Raw genomic sequence first — 19,501 nt, forward strand, 5'->3', positions numbered from 1 at the left:
TTCAAGCACGTTAACGTTCATGAACGTTTAAACACAGTGAATGTAGTTTCATGAAATCTCACCGTTTACAATGAAACATACTAGCCGCATGCAATTTATGCAGCCGGGTGTGTAAATGTTTTTGTACAAGGTCCAAAATTTCGGAGGATTTTGTTTAAGTTCAAAAGTTTTATTCACCATTACTTTTGCTCGATTTCGTCTTCTCTTACATTGTGATGACGTGGCTTTTCGAAAAAACTGTTCAATCTCTCATGTCGAGAAATTCAAAACCTATCATCGGCTGTTGAGGACAAAAATGAAAATAACACCTAACTAAAGAAATCCAAGATCCTTCTCCCATTCGGATATTGATTATGTACTGGGTCAAAGAGGATATGACAGAATTACTCCTTTAACCTTAAGTGGCTATCAGCAATTTAAAGAAGGGTATGTCATACAGCTGTAAGCACTAAATGCAGTAACGATCAGTGTGTATCGAGAACACCATACTAATGACAGCGATAAGTTGCAGTTGAAGGTAAAATAAATTTTCCAATGAATTTCACATATTTCAAGAAAACTCTGTCTTCTATTCCCCTCGTTGCTGTGCATTGATGAACAGTGCATCTGTTTGTTTCAGGGGCAGGACAGGTTTATGAGCACAAACTGGTAAGTTGAACAACTCTTCGCGTTCAATTTACACATTCCAGAAGAAAAACTATATCAACTTATAATCCCCTTTATGTTCCCCTTGCAAGAAATCAATTATATTTGCATTTTAAACTGTACCTTTTGAATTGTTTCCAGATCTAGTAATTTTAATCATGATAGCCATGGTTGTATACACAATGTATATGTATTTATAATCTTATACATGAAAAAATTAGGAAATAAGTACAGTCTAGTAAACCCCAGTTTGTCCTCTAAACAACACATGTTTACCTAGCTTGCAAAAATGATCCATCTCTTACCACTAACACATGACATGAAAATGTCTATGTTCTTCCACTATCTATCATGAAAATATTTATATTGATTTTCATACATGCATGCATGGAATATCACACTTGGGACAAGACAGTCTATTTTAACCAAGTTAACTGTAAACAAACTAAGGCATGAACTTACCTCTGTCCTGCTTAATCCCTTTTCAGGGATGATCTGATGGCCACATTTTCTCAATTTCTGATATTGGACCTGGAGGTACGAAGAGTCTTTTAAAAATGTAACTTCCCTAATAACTGCCAGCTTATACATGTAATTTAAGTCCTCATCTGACTAAATTATGAATCTTTCCCCTCCTTAGCCAAACTTTTCTACATGTACTTGCCCTCACTACAAATAGGAATCATAATTTCTCCATCAGCTTCATGAACCAGGACACATGTGTACTATGCATAAATTATTTTCAACAAGATACATAATTCACTCCACTTGGGAAGGGATACAAGAAAATCAGTTTTCATACCAGGGGGGGAAGCACGTTAGAGTAATAAAACTGATGACATAAGGGCCCTATAATAAGATATTACATAAGTATGCAAGTTAGATATCAAGATAAAAAATTTAATAAAGATAATAGCTGGGATGTCAAAGTTAAAGCTAACTGTAAATATATTATGCATGAGTGAAGATTATACTTTTTGATAATATCTACATAATATATTACAAGAGTTCAAGTTAAAAAGTATATTGGCTATAATGAAGTAAATTATCTCATGATTTGATTTTCCTTTTCTTTTATCAAATGAACCTTTAACCCCCTTTAACTCCCAAGATCAGATTGCTAATTCTCCTCTCCAGCTGCTACAAATTTCTGTGTAAATTTTGTTATGAGAATTTGGTGTTTGATCAAGATAGCTTCTTCTAACTGTTATTGATTTCTGGGAACTAAAGGGTTAAGCGTTCCTTTCTAGCTGCAGCAGATAACATGTCTTCTTAATTCAAAGCTGAATTACATTTTATTTTACAGGTGGCTGATGATACACCTACCTCGCTAACAAGGTACGGTGTAATTTGTGACTGTTAGCAATCATACAGAATTCTTGACAAAATTCTTTGCTCAATTCATGTCATGCAATCACAGGAGCCGCAGATAGTCAAGTATTAGAGGAAAGGACCAAATTCATTACTATGTTGTTATTCCTAATTCATTAATTTATTGACAGCAGAGTTTTGGCACAAGTCACCTTTGAAAGCCAACAAATACGTTCCTGGCTTTTGGATTCATCAATTACAATGGTAAGTAAAAAAAGAAACTTAGCACAATATCATCACTCATGTTTATCTTTTACTCTTAAATAAAAGCAATGTGCAAAAATTGACCTGAGTTTCCAATATTGATCTTAACAGTTTTCTGAAACTGCTCAAACAGCAGTTGTAACAACAAGGCAGACTGATAATGGTTACATTTCCAGCAATAGTTTCCCTGTGCTTTTTCCCCCCAAAAAACATGAAGTTTATGAGTGGTAACTCTTTATTGACCCTTTAACTCCCTTGAGTGACTAAGACAGAATGTCTCCTTACAACATCAATGAAATATCAAGTTGACAAATGATGAGAATAAAGAAAAAATATCAATAAAGGAATTGTTAGCTGATCTAATACCAAATTCTCCATACTAACAATTGTATTGTAGACAGTAAGATGAATTACTAATGAGATCCTGGGATTTAAAGGGTTAACTGTTTCATTCCCAAGATCTAGGCATCAATTCTCTAAAATGTTAGCCACACACTGCTTTCCATCTGAGCTCAGTTCCTTCTACAACTTAATACACAGAGCATTGAAGAACTTTGAAAGTTCAAGATCCCAACATTACAAGAACTTGTGTTAACTGTTAGAGAATTAGTTTTAGTGTAATTTAAACATGCCACATGTAGATTCAGTTGGCTAAAAAACCCTAGAATGTATGTTTGTAAATCCTTAACTCCAGAGTAATTTGTTTTGCACTAAATGTTGGTTTACATCACGATTGCCCAAAATATTGTATAAAATATACTACGACTTGAAACCCAAACAAATAAGCAAATGGTTTTTTTAAAACTTTAAATGTGCACAAACTAGACATGAATCATTAAAATTATCAATAAATCAAATCAAATTTCTACGATCTTTGTACGATTGATCTTTACCAAGAAGAAGAAAGCCGTGTAGCGCAGGTGAATAACTCAACAAATAATTAATTCGAATGTAACCTAAAAAGCTCGCTTACCAACCAATAAAATATCTTTCTATCAAATTGTTTTTATCATTTCATATTTGCAGGAGAACCACGATGCGGACCAACTGACCGAAAATATCAACATTTTCATAATTCTGCTGATTATTTCTTTATATTTAAGATATTTCTAATATTTAAATAAATTAATGCTTTTTCATGGTCGTGTTCTCTTAAAATTGAACCAATACATTCTTGCATAACCAAACCAGCATTGTGTCTCCGATGCCTTGACAATGTGTTTAGTTCCAATTGTAAAAGTCATTTATTGTTACAATAAAAATTGATTCGTCTGTCACTCGTACTCCATGAACCCCGTTTTGTTGGTCTCTTTAGTTTTATTGAGAAATGGTTCAGGGCAGTAAAAGTTACTGAAACCAAAAAGCGTAGGGCTATGTCAAAAGGCATGAATTAAAGCACCAACGATAGAGGGTAGACGATAGATTGTGTGACGGGACATGATCACGAAATTCAAAATTATCACGCAATCGCGTGAATGTCGCATGAATCTTTCTTTCACAGGGCGTTGCATTACGTTACTGGAACCTGTATTAAACGGTCACCAAAAAATGCACTTAACCAGGGGCTGATTGCAGTATGAACTATCTCCTCCGCAGTTCCCTGTATTTAAACAAAAACGGAGGCCTGTTTGACTAGGATCCCTTAATATCTTTACTTTCCTTGCGATTGTTGACAACTCTCTGTCTTCCTTCTAGTCCATGTCAGAAGTAGTGTATTGAGCAAGTTTTAGTTAATTAGGTGGCTCAAAATGCCGAAAGATGCTTTTATTTTAATCCTTTTGTTTTCCTGCGCCGGGGAACATGTATAAAGCGGTCACCCACGTAACGCCCCGTAAAGGAAAAATTCATTTGAAAATCACGCGATTACGTGACAATTTTTGATTCCGTGATCATGTCCTGTCACACAATCGGTCGTAAACCGTCTCCTCTCTATCGTCTACCGTCTACCGTTTATCTTCTGTTTTTACAAGCTATGTGCCTAATCCTCTAGCCCATAGTCATTTATATTTTAATTTCGGGGAACAAGGGGTTTCACCAAATTCAAATCACGCTTCAAACAAACCAAACTTCCGTTTTCAAAACAAAAAATTCCCTTTCGGCGGAACTTGTCCCAGACAAAAATTTTCTAAGTGCAATGAAGTAAAAACAGTATGAAAGCAATCCTGTTTCAACAACACTGTTTGACTCGCTTGCGCCGAACGGCTTGAAAATTAATCGGTAGTGTTTATAGACAAGGCGAGAAACTCCAAATTGAAAATATAAAAACTGTTATTCAGTTTTCAAAATCTACCTCTATCAATTTCGCTCATCGTTTAACTTTCCTACTAAATTTCATTTCTCTCAATCTGCTCCTCAGTTTACTGTTGACTAATTTACGATAAGCTATGATACCATATTTGTGTTTTGAATAATTCCCAAAACCGATTAACACTCGATTGTCATTTCTGCATAAATAACCATCATGGTTGAGGGCTCTTAATCTCAAAAATTCTCTACCAGTCTTGATTAAAGGCCAAACAGTACTTTATCATGCCTAAAGAGCAGTAAATATATATAAGCTGTGATCAGTGACTGCTTCATATTTTCATCGTGAACTACATATTCAATCCTTGAAAAATAATTGCCTAGTCATTACTGAAATTATGCCATCATAAGTGCTTTCAGTTTCAAATGAGGTCATCGACATCAAAAGATTGACATAAAAACAATTAGGAATCCATAGAAAGTCAGCCTGTCGTATTTACAACGTTAGAGACTTCCATGTGCAGTTAATTTTCCTGTTGAAAACAGAAGTTTCATCAAGAATTATACAGCTACCAAATTGAAATGCCAGATAAAAACATTCCGAACTCATTCCCTGATTGTCATAGTAAACAAGTTTGATAGAACACGTCAGGACTTGCACATACTAAAAAATTTCCCGTGGGCTAATTCCGTAGTTTGCATTACAGCACACAAAAAAAATTCCCTATTCAAAAGATTCACGCAACTTTCATAATATAATATTCCCTCATTGAACTTTGAGGAGACGCCTACCGTAGCATACGGAGAGCGAAGAGCGCTTTATACTGCAATAGATCATGTCAACAAAACGCATTTAGTCGACAGAGAGAGAAGGTACGTCTGCTAACAATATCACAATGGTTCAAACGTAGTTTCAATTAGAGTTCTTAATGTACATCAAACCACTTACAAACTGCCTGTCCTCCTTTTACCGTGGCCAACAATGTTCACGGCGTACCATTGTAAAACACTCTTTAAAAATCAAAACGGAAATTTCATCGAGAATTATATAGCTACCAAATTAAAATGCCGGATAAAAACATTCAGAGCTCTTTCCCTGATTGTCATAGTAAACAAATTCAAGAGAACACGTCATGACTTGCACAAACTAAATATTTCCCGTAGGCTATTTCCCTAATTTGTATTACAGCACACAAAAAAATTCCCCATTCAAAAGATTCACGCAACTTTAATGATATAATGTTCCCCCATTGAACTCTGAGGAGACACCTACCGTAGCATACCGAGAGTGAAGAGCGCTTTATACTGTAATAGATTATGTTAACAAAGCGCATTTAGTCAACAGGTAGAGAAGGTAAGTCTGCGAATAATATTACTATGTTTCAAACGTAGTTTCAATTAGAGTTGTTAATGAACATCAAACCACTTCCAAACTGTCTGTCCTCCTTTTACCGTGGCCAACAAGGTTCACGGCGTACCGTTGTACAACACTCTTTAATAATCAAAACGGAAATTTCATCGAGAATTATATAGCTACCAAATTGAAATGCCGGAAGAAAACATTCCAAGCTCTTTCCCTGATTGTCATAGTAAACAAATTTGAGAGAACACGTCTGGACTTGCACAAACTAAATATTTCCCGTGGGCTATTTCCCTAGTTTGCATTACAGCACACAAAAATTCCCCATTCAAAAAATTCACGATATAATGTTCCCCCATTGAACTCTGAGGAGACACCTAACGTGGCATTCGGAGAGCGAAGAGCGCTTTATTCTGCAATAGATCCCGTCTGCGAAGCGCATTTAGTCAACAGGTAGAAAAGGTAAGTCTGCTAATAAAATAACAATGGTTCAAACGTAGTTTCAGTTAAAGTTCTTAATGAACATCAAACCACTTTCAAACTGCCTGTCCTCCTTTTACCGTGGCCAACAAGGTTCACGGCGTACCATTGTACAACACTCTTTAACAATATTATTTCATTTCATACCCGCGCTCCAGAATGGACACACAATCACGCCAGAACTGGGTAGCATGGAAAAGGAAAACACAAGTGCAGACCCTGCTCTTGACATAACGAGCGCTTCTTCTCACTGAAATCACTTGAGGATTGGAACATTGAAGGATGTTCGGGGATATGAAAGGCACACGAGCGTTTGTGAAGATTGCAAAGAAAGATCATTTAAAAGGCGAATAGTACCAGAGACTCCATATATCGTTTTGATAGAAGACCAAGAATTTTCTTCATTTTTAAGGAAGTTTCTCTACAAAAATTCATGACTGGCATGTGACAGCTTACAATACGATCGGTCATCGATTCATGAACTGATTTCCCATGGAATCGATATCGCAGACTTAGACACGGTTTTCTTCACTTTGACATAATTGAATTTGTCATGTTCAGTACACAAAAAGGATATGTGAGGTAAGTTCGTCGATGATTAGGTTTTTTTTACTTCATGATCTATAAATTTCACAAGTTTTCTTTAAATTTACGACTTTCATAAAATTGAACTGTTCAGAGGTAGACTGATCACGATTCGAAATGTTATTCTTGACCTCAATTCCACTCTGTAAGTAAAATTCGATTTCAGGTAGTCTTAAAAGATGTATCTCTTTCCAGAAAAACCCAATAAAATTAATTCAGCAAAATTCAATCAACACGACAACCGACTTGACGAAACGGAACCCTAATTAGAGAGGCGATGGATTTTTAACTGTCTGTGACGGATAGAGTTTCACTGAGCACAATCCATAACGATGGCAGAATTTACACTGTGCTTTTTAATCCTCTCAATCCTGGTAGTGATTGGTATGTAGTTTCTCCCAACAACTTCAATACCCTATCAGACAACCTGGTAATGAGAATAACTAACAAAATCAACTTAGTGATATAGTTCTGATATAAGACACCACATTCTCAGAACTAAGAAAGAAAGAAGAGTTAAGCCTTAGTTGGGATAATTATTTTAATGATCACAGCAGAGAAGGAATTAACAACAGCTAAATTTCTCGTAAAAACTACCAACGTTCAACCTGCATTCGAGCCGCGCTAAATGCGTTTGTGAACAAGTCCTATTATTACTGTTGTAGCTCTATCTTACAAATAACGGTCAAAAAGTAAAAGCAGTATTTCGTGAGGTATAAAAATGTACGTCCCTCGTACTGCCTAACAAAAAGGCAGTGAGGGACTTCCAACACAGGAAAAAAATCTGAGAGGATTCTTAGAATGTTGTATGTAAAAGTCAGAGATTACATGACATCACTTGCTTTACAGTATCCCTTACCACTAAGGTAAGGGATACTGTAGATGCAATGGGTTCCACTTATTCCTTGTGTTTTCTTTACCTACTCCAGAGGTGGTTTTCAAAAACTTCAATCAAATCGACTGCCACCCCAAAATTTGCTTTACAACCCGAAACATGGCTGCTCCGATCGCAATCATCTTTGTCACTTACGGAGAAGTGTGACCTAATGTTAACTGCGACTGGGCCAATCATCTATGAGTTAAATCTGTGACGTAGTGTCGATGTACCACGCGGGTCGAAGACTTTACTAACCGAAAGAAACCTTATCAATACACCCTATTTCTCCAGCTCACCTGAGGTAGGTTTATTTCCCATTTTGCACAACTATTTCGGTAGTATTTTTCCCGAGTCTTGCAATAACTTGAGAAAATTTACCACCCATGAGACAAAGAAGACAGTGTCGCTCTTCTGATAGCACATTTCACGAACTGTAACAGGGTATGAGATACCGCTCTTTCAGCTCTCCCAAACCGTTCTTAGATATATTGAGGCACTTTTTATTGTGTTAAGTGTATCGCACGCAACGATTCCGCGATGACCAGCTTTATGTTGCCTAGAACAGGGGCAACGCGAAGTAAATTTAATTACTTGAAAGTGGTCGACGCCATTCTATCAGTTGCGTCGGAGGCGAACTCAGTAGGGGTTACGACCACGCGGGTCGAAGACTTTACAAACCGAAAGAAACCTTATCAATACACCCTATTTCTCCAGCTCACCTGAGGTAGGTTTATTTCCCATTTTGCACAACTATTTCGGTGGTATATTTCCCGAGTCTTGCAATAACTTTAGAAAATTTACTGCCCATGAGACAAAGAAGACAGTGTCGCCCTTCTGATAGCACATTTCACGAACTGTAACAGGGTATGAGATACCGCTCTTTCAGCTCTCCCAAACCGTTCATAGATATATTCAGGCACTTTTTATTGTGTTAAGTGTATCGCACGCAACGATTCCGCGATGACCAGCTTTATGTCGCCTAGAACAGGGGCAACGCGAAGTAAATTTAATTACTTAAAAGTGGTCGACACCATTCCATCACTTGCGTTGGAGGCGAACTCAGTAGGGGTTAGGAACGTCGCCTCCCGCGGGGCCTAACAGATGATATCAAATCAAAACCACGAATTTGGATTCAGCAGAAGGTATTCTGATGTTGGAGGGCTTGTTAAACACAAATCGTTCCAAAATGAAAGTCAAAGTATCACAGAAACGTTTAAAACGTGAACATTGTTGAATTTGCATGGACTAACAGCACTATCAACTATTTTTCAGTAATACGGTATAGTTTTCGGAGGAGCAAGAAAAATGGCAAATTCTAACAGCAACGCAAACGTAAGTACCATGTATGTGCATTTTAAGGCAAAGCTCTCTAACCGTCCTGCTGCTATTGAGTACGATGATTATCAATTTAATGCTAACCTGAATTCTAAGCATCGTCTAACCTGACCCAATATCGATACTTCAGAGCCATTTCAAGAAAAAGTTTGATTTGCATTCCACAAAGGTACTATTTTAACATTCGTGCAAGTTCATGAATCTCCAAGCTAATTCACTTCTTCCTTAGCATACCTGTTCCAGTTCAAAGAGGCTCGCTGTATGGTGCCAACTAAAGCCATCTTCATGAACGTTTAAACAGTGAATTCAGTCTCGTAAAATCTCATCGTTTGCAATGAAACATACTAGCTGCATGCAATTTATGTAGTCGGGTGTGTAAATTATTTTATTCAAGGTCCAAAATTTCTAAGGATTTTTTTTAAGATCAGAAGGCATTTGCTTTATTTCCCATTACTTTTGCTCACTTCCGTCTTCTCTTACATCGTGATGACTTGGCTTTTTGGAAAACTGTTCAATCTTTCATGTCGAGAAATTTAAAACCTATCATCGGCTGTCAAGGACAAAAATGAAAGTAAGACCGAACTATAGAACTCCAAGATCCTTCTGCCATTCGGATATTGATTATGTACTGGGTCGAAGAGAATATGGCAGAATAACTCCTTCCACCTTCAGTGACAATCAGCAATTTAAAGAGGGTTTTTTTATACAGCTGTAAGCATTAATTGCAGTAACAATCAGTGTGTATCGAGAATACCCATGAATCTCACATATTTCAAGCAAACTCTGTCTTCTATTCCCCTCGTTTCTGTGCATTGATGAATAGTGCAACTGTTTGTTTCAGGACCAGGACAGATTTGTGAGCACAGATCGGTAAGTTGAACAACTCTTCGTTCAATTTACACATTCCAGAAGCAGAACTATATCAACCTATAATCCCCTTTATGTTCCCCTTGTAAGAAATCAATACTTGCATTTTAAACAATACCTTTTGAATTGTTTCCAGATCTAGTATTTATGATCATAATAGCCACGATTGTACACACACTGCATATGTATTGATAATCTTGTAGATGCAAACAATGAGTATTTATGTGCAGTCTAATGCATCCTAGTTTGTCTTTCAAATAACAAATGTTTACCTTGCTTGTAAGAATTATTCATCTCTTACCTCTAACACATGACATGAACAAGTCTATGTTCTCGCACTATTTATCATGAAAATATGTTAATTTATTTTCATACATGCATGCATAGAATATCACACTTAGAACATGAACATCTATTGAAACCAAGTTTAATGTAAACAGATAACTGTAAACAAACTGAGGCATGAACTTACCTCTGCCCTGCTTAATTCATTTTAGGGATGATCTGATGGACACATTCTCTCAGTTTCTGATATTGGACCTGGAGGTATGAAGAATCTTTTAAAAATTAAACTTCCTTTTTAAGTGCCAGGTTACAAATTTAAGTCTACCTCTGACTAAAATATGAATTTTCCCCCCTCCTTGGCCAAACTTTTGTACATGTACAAGCCCTCACAACAAATAGGCATCACATTTTCCCCAATCAGCCTCATGTATCAGGACACATTTCTACTATGCAGATTGTCAACAAGATACATATTTCACACCACTTGGGAAGGGATACAAGAAAAATTAGTCTTCCCATCACATGAAAAGCACATTAGAGTAATAAAACTGATGACATGGGGGCCCCATGATAAGATATTACATAAGTATACAAGTTAGATACCAAGATAAAAAATAATCCAAGAATATTGCTGGGTTGTCAAAATTGAAGCTAAATGTAAATGTATTATGTATGAGTGTAGATAATACTTTTTGATAATATCTACATAATATAATATTATTACAAGAGTTCAGGTTAAAAAGTATATTAGCTATAATAAGGTGATAAATCTCATAATTGTTTTCCTTTTTTTTATCAACTGAAACTTTAACCCCCTTTAACTCCCAAGATCTGATTGCTAATTCTCCTCTCTGGCTGCTAGACATTTCTTTGTAAATTTTGTTATAAGATTTTGGTGTTTGATCAAGATAGCTTCTTCCACTTATTAATGGTTTTTCTGGGAGCTAAAGGGTTAAGTGTTCCTTTATGGCTGCAGCAGATAACATGTCTTCTTAATTCAAAGCTGCATTACATTTTAATTTACAGGTGCCTGATGACACACCTACAATGCAAACAAGGTACAGTATAATTTAAAATTATTAGCAATCATACAGAGTGCTTGACACAATATTCTTGCACAATTCAAGTTATACAATCACAGAAGCTGCAGATATTCAAATATTAGAGGGCAGGACCAAATTCATTACTACGTCGTTATTCTTAACTCATGAATTTATTGACAGCAGAATGTTGGCACAAGTCATCTTTGAAAGCCAACAGATGCGTTCCCAAGGAGAAATGGAAACCATACCTGTACAACCTTCTTGGCTCATGGATTCATCAGTTGTAATGGTGAGTTATTCAAATTTTTATTTTACTCTTAAGTACAGGCAATGTACAAAATTGACCTCTGAGTTTAGAATATTGAGCTTAACAGTTTTCTGAAACTGCTCAAACTGCAGCTGTAATAACAAGGCAGATTGATTTTGATTACAATTCCAACAATAGTTTCCACGTGTCTTTTTTTCTAAAAAAAACATTCAGTTTATGAGCGGTAACTCTTCATTAACTGTTTCATTCTCAAGATCTAGTCATTGATTCTCTAGAATGTTAGCCTTGTTTTCTCTTATACTTAAATACATCTAAGAATTAAATATGAAGTGAAACAAAGTCCCCAAGATGATATATGTAATTTTTCCCATGTCTCATCTTCCCTCTGTTGGGAGATGTATTGACATTGTAAGGACAAATATACTCTTGGCAGTGAAAGGGTTAAAATGTCTTCATGTTACATGTATGTGGCTTTTATATTCAGATATGTGTAGAAAGTACATTTAAAAGTTTACCTTTTAAAATATTAAAATGTTTAACACCACATGTGGGAATAATAGCATACGCAGCACATAAAATGTACTCTTGGCTCACAGTATTTTTCTCTTTTTAAAGATATAGCACAAGATGCAACCATGTACATGAACATTAGGTCACTAAACATGTACATTTGTTGAAAAGTATTGCTTAATGGCAATAGAAATTCCTAACAGTAGCAATAAAATCCAAAATCTGAATAGATCAGATTAAGGCTGCCACCCAATGCTTTCTATCCAACCTTAGTTCCTTCTTAAACTTAATACACAGGGTGCTGAAGAACTTTGAAAGTTCAAGATCCCAACAAGAACTTGAAATAATTAGTTTTAGTGTATTTCAAACATAGCACATGTAGATTCAGTTGGAAAAGCTAAAAACCCTAGAAATGTACGTTTGTAAATCCTTTACTTCAGAGTAATTAGTTTTGTTTTGCACTTAATATGGGTTTACCTCACCACTTTCCAAAATATTGTATACAATGTATGGTTTTTGAAAAACATCAAATGTACATGTGTTAGACATGAATCATTTAAATTTTCTGACAAATAGGTTTCCTTACAACTCCCAAGAACTTTCTTAGGTTAAATCCATCCTCTACCGTATGACCAGTCACTGGTAAGATCTCTGTAATCAGATTCAGAACTACAGTATTATGGTTTCTCTTGACTGTAAAAAAAACACAATCCAAACAAAAACTGGAGTTGGAGATGCTAATCACTGTTTTAAGAAAAGCTTTCAAACTTTTTCAAGGACTTTGTCCAGCGAATATCCTCATAGGATACATGTATTCATCAGCACAAAGAAAGTTAATTCTTGTGTCATGCAGGTAATTCTTAGGGCTGAAAAGACAGTAAATCTATCAGTATGGTCATAGTTCATTACAGAATGGAATAAATGTCTTTTCTCTTGTGACTGAACAGTTTCTTTTCAAAATGATTAAAAGAATTGTGACATGCATGAACACTCAACAGAATTGTGTTGCACAGACACCAGAATTGTGTGACACAAAGAATGGTGATTTGTGTGACATAGAGAACTGTGAACTGTGTGACTTGAATATGAAGTGATAAGTTAGGAGAAGATTCACTGATACAAATGCACATATTCAATTTTATCCAAACAATTCTGTCTTCCATCCGGAACAAACAATTATTCAAATCAGATATCCTTTGAAATCCTTTCACTTCCAGGAGTGACTAAGAAGTAATTTCTCCCTACATTATCAACACATTATCAAGCTGCTAGGTTAGGAGAATAAAAGCAAATATCAACTAGAGGATATTATCTGATCCACCAGTAAAAATTCTTAGAACTACTACTACCTGTAAAGAATTGTATCGCAGACAGTAAGGATAATTGCTAATGCATTCTTTGGGTGTGAAAGGGTTTTAAAGAGACATCTTTCCATAGGGTGACAGATTCAAACTTATATGGAGATACAAAAGGTCAAAAATAAAATCTTTGAAATAAAAAATAACAGAAGTAATTTTAAATTTATAAAAAATTCCTTGATCAAGTTGTAATCAAAACAAACAAACCAAAGTTTATTTTTCAACTAGTAAAATCATGAGTGACACATAAAGAGAAAAGAAAAATTATTTCCATGATACTTTGTTTATAAATTTAAACTGTTTGTCTGCATAGGCCACAGTATAACACTTTCACATATGGAAAAAATCTACATAATTTTACTTAAACTGCTATTTGAAAAACTATTTTCAAACCTCCCAAAATCCTTCAAAACTCCTTATCAACTTAGTACTTCCTATAGTACTTCAACAAAAGTTGTGGATTAAAGCTATATACAAAAATTTGGATTTTCCTTATGATTTTCAGAGCCAAACTGGCTTTTTTAGAGAATCTGAGGAGTTTTAGAACACATTTTTAGATAATAATGTCCAAAAGATTACATGAAAACAAATGTATGTGTTTCATAACAGCTTCTTCATTGTTCTTTCACTGTTTCCAAGCATGCTCCTTCCACATAATTACTACTACGAGCCTTTTCAGCACCGCTGAAGGGCCTCTGTGCTAACTGTTAAATGTTGTTACTGTTTGTTTGAAGGAGAATTATGTAAGGAGACAAAGCTAACAAATCACTTACTTTGTCTGGTAAATAAATGATTTAGAATCAGTTTAAAGGTGCTTCCATGTGATTTCACTGGGGGGAATCTGGCATTTAATGAAAATTATCTGATTATAACAAAAAATTGAGACATCTGGAATTTGTAGGAAAAATTTCAAGATTTTTGGAGATAAAAAAGGAGATTTCACACATTTTAAAGAGATTTTCTAGATTTTTGTATCTAGGCCCATTGTGGATTTTCATGGCTACAATTGAATACCTAATCTATCTTTAACTGGTGCAATTTAGATTTCAAAAATAAACATAAAATGAAGTTCTATTTTGGAAGCCTCATATCACTGGCATAGGTACTGCTAGTGATATGATAAATGTGCATTATTGACCAAGCATGAGGTCAGAATGGTTGGATTTTGGCTGCTTTCTATTTTTGCATTTTTATTAACAGAGACAAAGTCAGCATAATAAGAATCAAGGATGACTGCTGTATCTCGAGAGCCAGAAAAAAAGCTATAAACCCATGAGAGTCATTTAATATTTTCTTTGCTCTCTTTGTTCTTCCCATTTTTGCAAGTCAATTATCATCATAGTAAAAAAATTATGAACTTTTAAGTCCCCTCCAAGCCATCATTTCTTATGCGGGATCAAAACAGCTGATCTCAAGCGTGCAAAATGAGCCCATTTCGACCACTTGGATAGCCAATCAGTACATTGAATTCGCTTCACACTACCCACGCACGCTGCCGGATGTGTGATAAGGTGTTTTACTGGTCCACCTCCTTTCCATACTAGGTCAATTTTACCACTCTTTTACTTTGATGTCTACATGTAAATATCTACGGACAGTTTAAGTGACTTGTATCTCAGTGGCGGACTACTTTGACCTACAAACCGTAAAATCTACACTTTCCACAAGTTTTACAGTTCAATTACTTAATTTATCATGCGTGTACTAGTAAATTATGCTGACAGAAGAGTTGATCAATGAGGAATCAAAGTATAAGAGGAGAGAGAGGGTCTCGATTGCTACATTAAGTTAAGAACAAAATGTTTTGGTCTACGAGTGTTTAAATTTGAAGAAAGTAGAAGTTCAACGTCGTTTGCAGCCGTTAAAAAACGTGTCGACGATTCATCGGGAGAGATGGCTACTAAGACTGCAAGCTCGAGCCACACAAACAACAGACCCGCTGGAGACGTTGAACCTCATACACGTTAGGGCCAAAATCTACAGGCATCAGTTTCCGTTGTAAGAACAACGTACATTTTTTCTCTGTTTCTCTTACCTTATCACTTTGTCCGCTTACTTCAACCATTTCCAAAACACATGCAGGCTTAGGACATGCGCAGTTACTGTACATGGGCAGGTTGACCTACAAACCTGTAAACTGGGAACTAGTGCAGAATCTGGGAAAATGTGACGCGACCTAAAAATTCACTTATTCATACTAATTGAAATTATTCCTTCCAGATCTAACTTAAGCGAAAGCAGAACGCGCGAAGAAGTCTTCCTTTCAGAAAATTTATTTTTGTCACCCTGCCGTAAAGCTCGATCATTATCCGAAAGCCGAGATGATGTGCGAGGTAGTTTTCAGCTCTAAATAATTGAAAAGGCCTCACGGTGCTTGATTGTAAAAGGCTGCTTTTTTTCAATAAAAAGCTGTTATTATTATTTCTTTTTGGCTCAAATGAGTCGGCTCTAAAAACCAACCAGCAGAATTTTTGTTTGCCACTTAGGCTGACTTCAAGATTTTATCCGCATGCATAAATATCACCGAGGCGCTGATGTGAGCACGTAAAATTTCCCTTATTTTATCATTGCTTTTTTTCACGTATGGCTGCACATGCCTCCTACACGGAGTGGAATAATTACGTTGCCACGGAGTTGGAACGCTCTGATAGTTATAAGTTTGATTTGTTTACAATCCGATGTTTGTCGCACAATCTCGGAAAGTAACGGAGACCGTTACGGCGTAAATCGTACCCCTCGAATTTTTTCCAAATTTAATTGCACATAATGAAAATTTTTGGCATAATTTTTTTCTCAAATGCCTTTTTTTTTTTTCAAAGGTGACGCTCAAAAGTATAATACTCAAAATTTTCAAACATAATCTATGTGACCCTAGCAGTGATACGATTCAGTTCCAGGTAGTCAAGACATGAAACAAACGAGAGAGAAATGCCCCACTAGAATTGAGATTGAGTAAAAAGAACAATTCATGCGCGTGTAATGAGTGCATTAGAGTCATTTTTTTTGCTTGTAAGAATGTTGGTGCATGCGAGATTTCGGAAGCAAGTTGTACTCACAAGAGCAAAAAGCACGCAGGCGAGAAAAGAAGCTTTGCTTTTTCAACGTAATCTTGCCATCCACGTTGGCTGGCTGCCTGCAAACTTTTCTCTTTTTTGCTGTAGAAGATTTACGCTGAAAAAATTGATCAACGGATCGAATTGAATTTCTTGAGAATGTAGCCTTCTTACGCAGAAATATTTCCGGTTGTCGCTTCTTTCAGGAAATGTATCTGAGTGCGGCGGCTTAGGAAAGATTTTAAAGTTTTTTAAAGGAAACTTAGGTATGTCAGCATTTTGTTCTTGTATTCTATCATACAATTTCTTAACCCTTTTTGAACTGTCCCGATCAGGCCAAGGTTTAACAATTTAGATATATATATTCGTTGACGGAAATAATCCCACAAAAGATAGATGTTAGTTGAGAGTCTTGCCTCACTTCAAAAGGACTTTCTAGAAACATCCCATTCAAACAGAAAATACAAAAGCACCTGTATCCATGAGCACTTGCGAACAACTTCAAAGATAATTATAATAAATTGGCGAGCGTACTACTCCGCAGTATCTCACGGTCTGCCAGTCTTCATAAACAAAACAAAAATAGTTCAAAAGCAGTGGTGGCGTTCCGTAAACTTCACCTTAATTCTAACTGCAGCTCTTTCAACGACTTGGATCATGTCGTGAACCTCAAAGCAAAATTTGAGCGGCTCAAATTCGAGTTGACTTTCTTGTGTTCTGAAAGGCACGTGCATCATGAAAATGACAGAGGCTCCAAATCAGACTGAACATGGTATCCTACAGTAGCGGTATATTTATGTGACAGGCCCTAGCACGAGGTAATGATATGAGTATCTATTCTATCAACGAGTTAATGAGTTTCTATTCTATCAACGAGTTAATGAGTTTCTATTCTATCAACGAGTTAATGAGTTTCTATTCTATCAACGAGTTAATGAGTTTCTATTCTATCAACGAATTGTCTCTATGAACAACGTCTCGGCCAACAATTGTCCAGCTGGAAGACTTCTAGATTCACCGTCCATTCACTTTCATCACTGTCTCGTTAATTTAACATATCGGCTCTTGAAAATTAAATTCGACGATTGCATAACGGTCTGCGTACAAACGAAATACCAACAGTCTATGAGCTGAAAGCTTGCATTTTGCGGTTCACTGGCTTCAGTTTAAAGCTGGCTCACTGATAAGTCTACTGCTAAGTGAAACACGTTTAAAATGAGCCAAATTTTAGTCGAGAACAACGCGAGTGATAAAGTAACAATTCCAACTATTTAAAAAACGTCTAGTGTTTAATGGTTTTAACACATAGTGGGAAACAATCTGAGAATTTCGAAGAGATTTAGACCATATATATCATGGCACGATACCTACGTATTTTGGGGCATGCCTGGGCATGTCCACGAAAGGGACTTTCCCACTGTAATTTGATTGGATAGAATTGACGAAAATCGACCTAAGAATAGGGACGTGAGCTTTGCGCCAAAAGCGAATAGGGAGTCAGATGTTGCACTAGCGCCAATTTCGAACAGCGGTGGCTAAGTGCTATAGGCGATTCATCCATCGTAGCAGATACGGACAAAAAAGATGAATTTATACACTAACTTTTGATATACACCTAGCAGAAAAAATGGAAATAAACAAAATGCATTAAAACAGGCATGAGAGTGGAATGATTTACATATCTGAAACACAGATCATAATTGTTCAAATACCGAGGCGACTAAGTTTGCTCAAGAGTTCCATACTTGAGAAACCTCGCTAATTCTTCAGATATGCGTGCTCAACTTCATCACTGCATATTCTCGAAGACTCTCCATATTCTTTTACTGTGATCCCTTATCACTCCCGGGGGTGCGAAGGAATCACATTAAAAGAATATAGTCTCTCAAAATTTTTGTAATCGAGAATCCCTTCAAATACATACACTGACCCTTTCAAATTAAAGATATCATGTAACTGAAAAGTAGCTTGTGTACATCAGTCAAACTTGCCCGAACGGTTTTTGCGATATTTTGATTTCCTTATTTTCTAGGAAAAATAAAATATTTCCACACTGTAATTCAAACATGCGTAAAGCAGCAATAGCAAACTTCGCCCTGGGATTTTTTTTCGCAAATAAATCGTTGTTCCACAAACATGTTATCATAACAACTTCAGTGATAGTTTTTATCATTTTGCAATCAAGGTAGGGCTTAACAACAGTTAATAACGACAATTACTGCGTCGACGTGGATGCTTGCTTAGAATCAAGGATTCGTGTTTTTCTTCATAACTTGAACCTGTAGTTCATTGTAACCATCCCCAAATCCAAAGGTCCATAATCCAGAACCAATCATTAATCGCGTGACAGACTGAACAATCAAACACTATACATTTGTACGACAAAAATGAAAGAAATTCATTAAGCATACAGGCTGTCTTCTGACGTTAGCCCTACTGTGGCCTCGAAAAACAATTCAACAATACGAGTGATCTTTGTCCTGCATAGTTCTGAGGGTTTACCTTCCGAAATCCTCTGACCGCAACGTCAGCAACGTGAGAGATAGCCTCGCCACAGGAAATTACGTACGAGCCATTTTTAATCGTACGTGCATTTAGGCGAATACAGCATCTCATTGTAAAAATCATCATTCAATAGAGAGTAGCCCCGTGTGTGTAGATCCTGGTGCATAATCAAAGGACTAAACGAAAGAAACGCTAATGTTATACATTTGAAACGATCAAGCTTATGAGTAGCCGTCAGGCGGCAGCAAACCCCAATCCAGACAGAAATCTGCCTTCAGAGATCAGAATTGATACCGCTTTTGTTATGATCTTCGAAGCATTAGCATAAATGCACAGTTGTTAGCATAGAAGAGACTGACACCCTTACCATCTCTGAGTGATTTTCAGAAAATCATGTTTTAAGTACAACAAGAAAACCCCACAGTTTGATACCAGATGTGCCAGAAATCGAGTCAAAGTCAAATTTTCCAAGTTTAAGATTCGAATATGAAACAAGGAGAGTCTTAGACAT

General features: G+C 36.3%; 1 protein-coding gene and 1 long non-coding RNA gene across 12 annotated transcripts in view; one reads left to right on the forward strand and one right to left on the reverse strand.

The window, feature by feature from the left end:
- Window positions 1–19,501, reverse strand: part of LOC136282922 (uncharacterized) — a 36,698-nt gene that overhangs the window by 16,609 nt on the left and 588 nt on the right. Inside the window, exons 2-3 of the long non-coding RNA XR_010718507.1 lie at window positions 10,441–10,508; window positions 1,108–1,176 (exon numbers count right to left, since the gene is read on the reverse strand). This is a non-coding gene — a long non-coding RNA (uncharacterized lncRNA). The remainder of the gene's footprint in view (window positions 1–1,107; window positions 1,177–10,440; window positions 10,509–19,501) is intronic.
- LOC131778182 (uncharacterized) overlaps window positions 5,180–19,501 on the forward strand; it is a 43,979-nt gene continuing 29,657 nt past the window's right edge. For 4 of the 11 annotated variants that reach the window (XR_010718506.1, XR_010718505.1, XR_010718504.1 and 1 more), the window contains exons 1-8: window positions 5,180–5,337; window positions 6,463–6,886; window positions 7,819–8,067; window positions 9,039–9,098; window positions 9,943–9,971; window positions 10,466–10,514; window positions 11,280–11,311; window positions 11,477–11,585. Coding sequence is in view for 8 of the 11 variants with exons in the window: in XM_066171010.1 (XP_066027107.1) it covers window positions 9,072–9,098; window positions 9,943–9,971; window positions 10,466–10,514; window positions 11,280–11,311; window positions 11,477–11,585 (246 nt within the window). In the remaining 3 variants the exon portion in view is untranslated. Of the gene's footprint in view, window positions 5,338–5,687; window positions 5,819–6,154; window positions 6,287–6,462; window positions 6,887–7,818; window positions 8,068–8,399; window positions 8,491–9,038; window positions 9,099–9,942; window positions 9,972–10,465; window positions 10,515–11,279; window positions 11,312–11,476; window positions 11,586–12,371; window positions 13,014–16,691; window positions 18,982–19,501 lie in introns of those variants that run through there. The other 7 variants (XM_066171008.1, XM_066171009.1, XM_066171011.1 and 4 more) reach the window with 7 other exon arrangements.

The sequence above is a fragment of the Pocillopora verrucosa genome, chromosome 8 (genome assembly GCF_036669915.1).
Source record: "Pocillopora verrucosa isolate sample1 chromosome 8, ASM3666991v2, whole genome shotgun sequence".
NCBI lineage: Eukaryota > Metazoa > Cnidaria > Anthozoa > Scleractinia > Pocilloporidae > Pocillopora > Pocillopora verrucosa.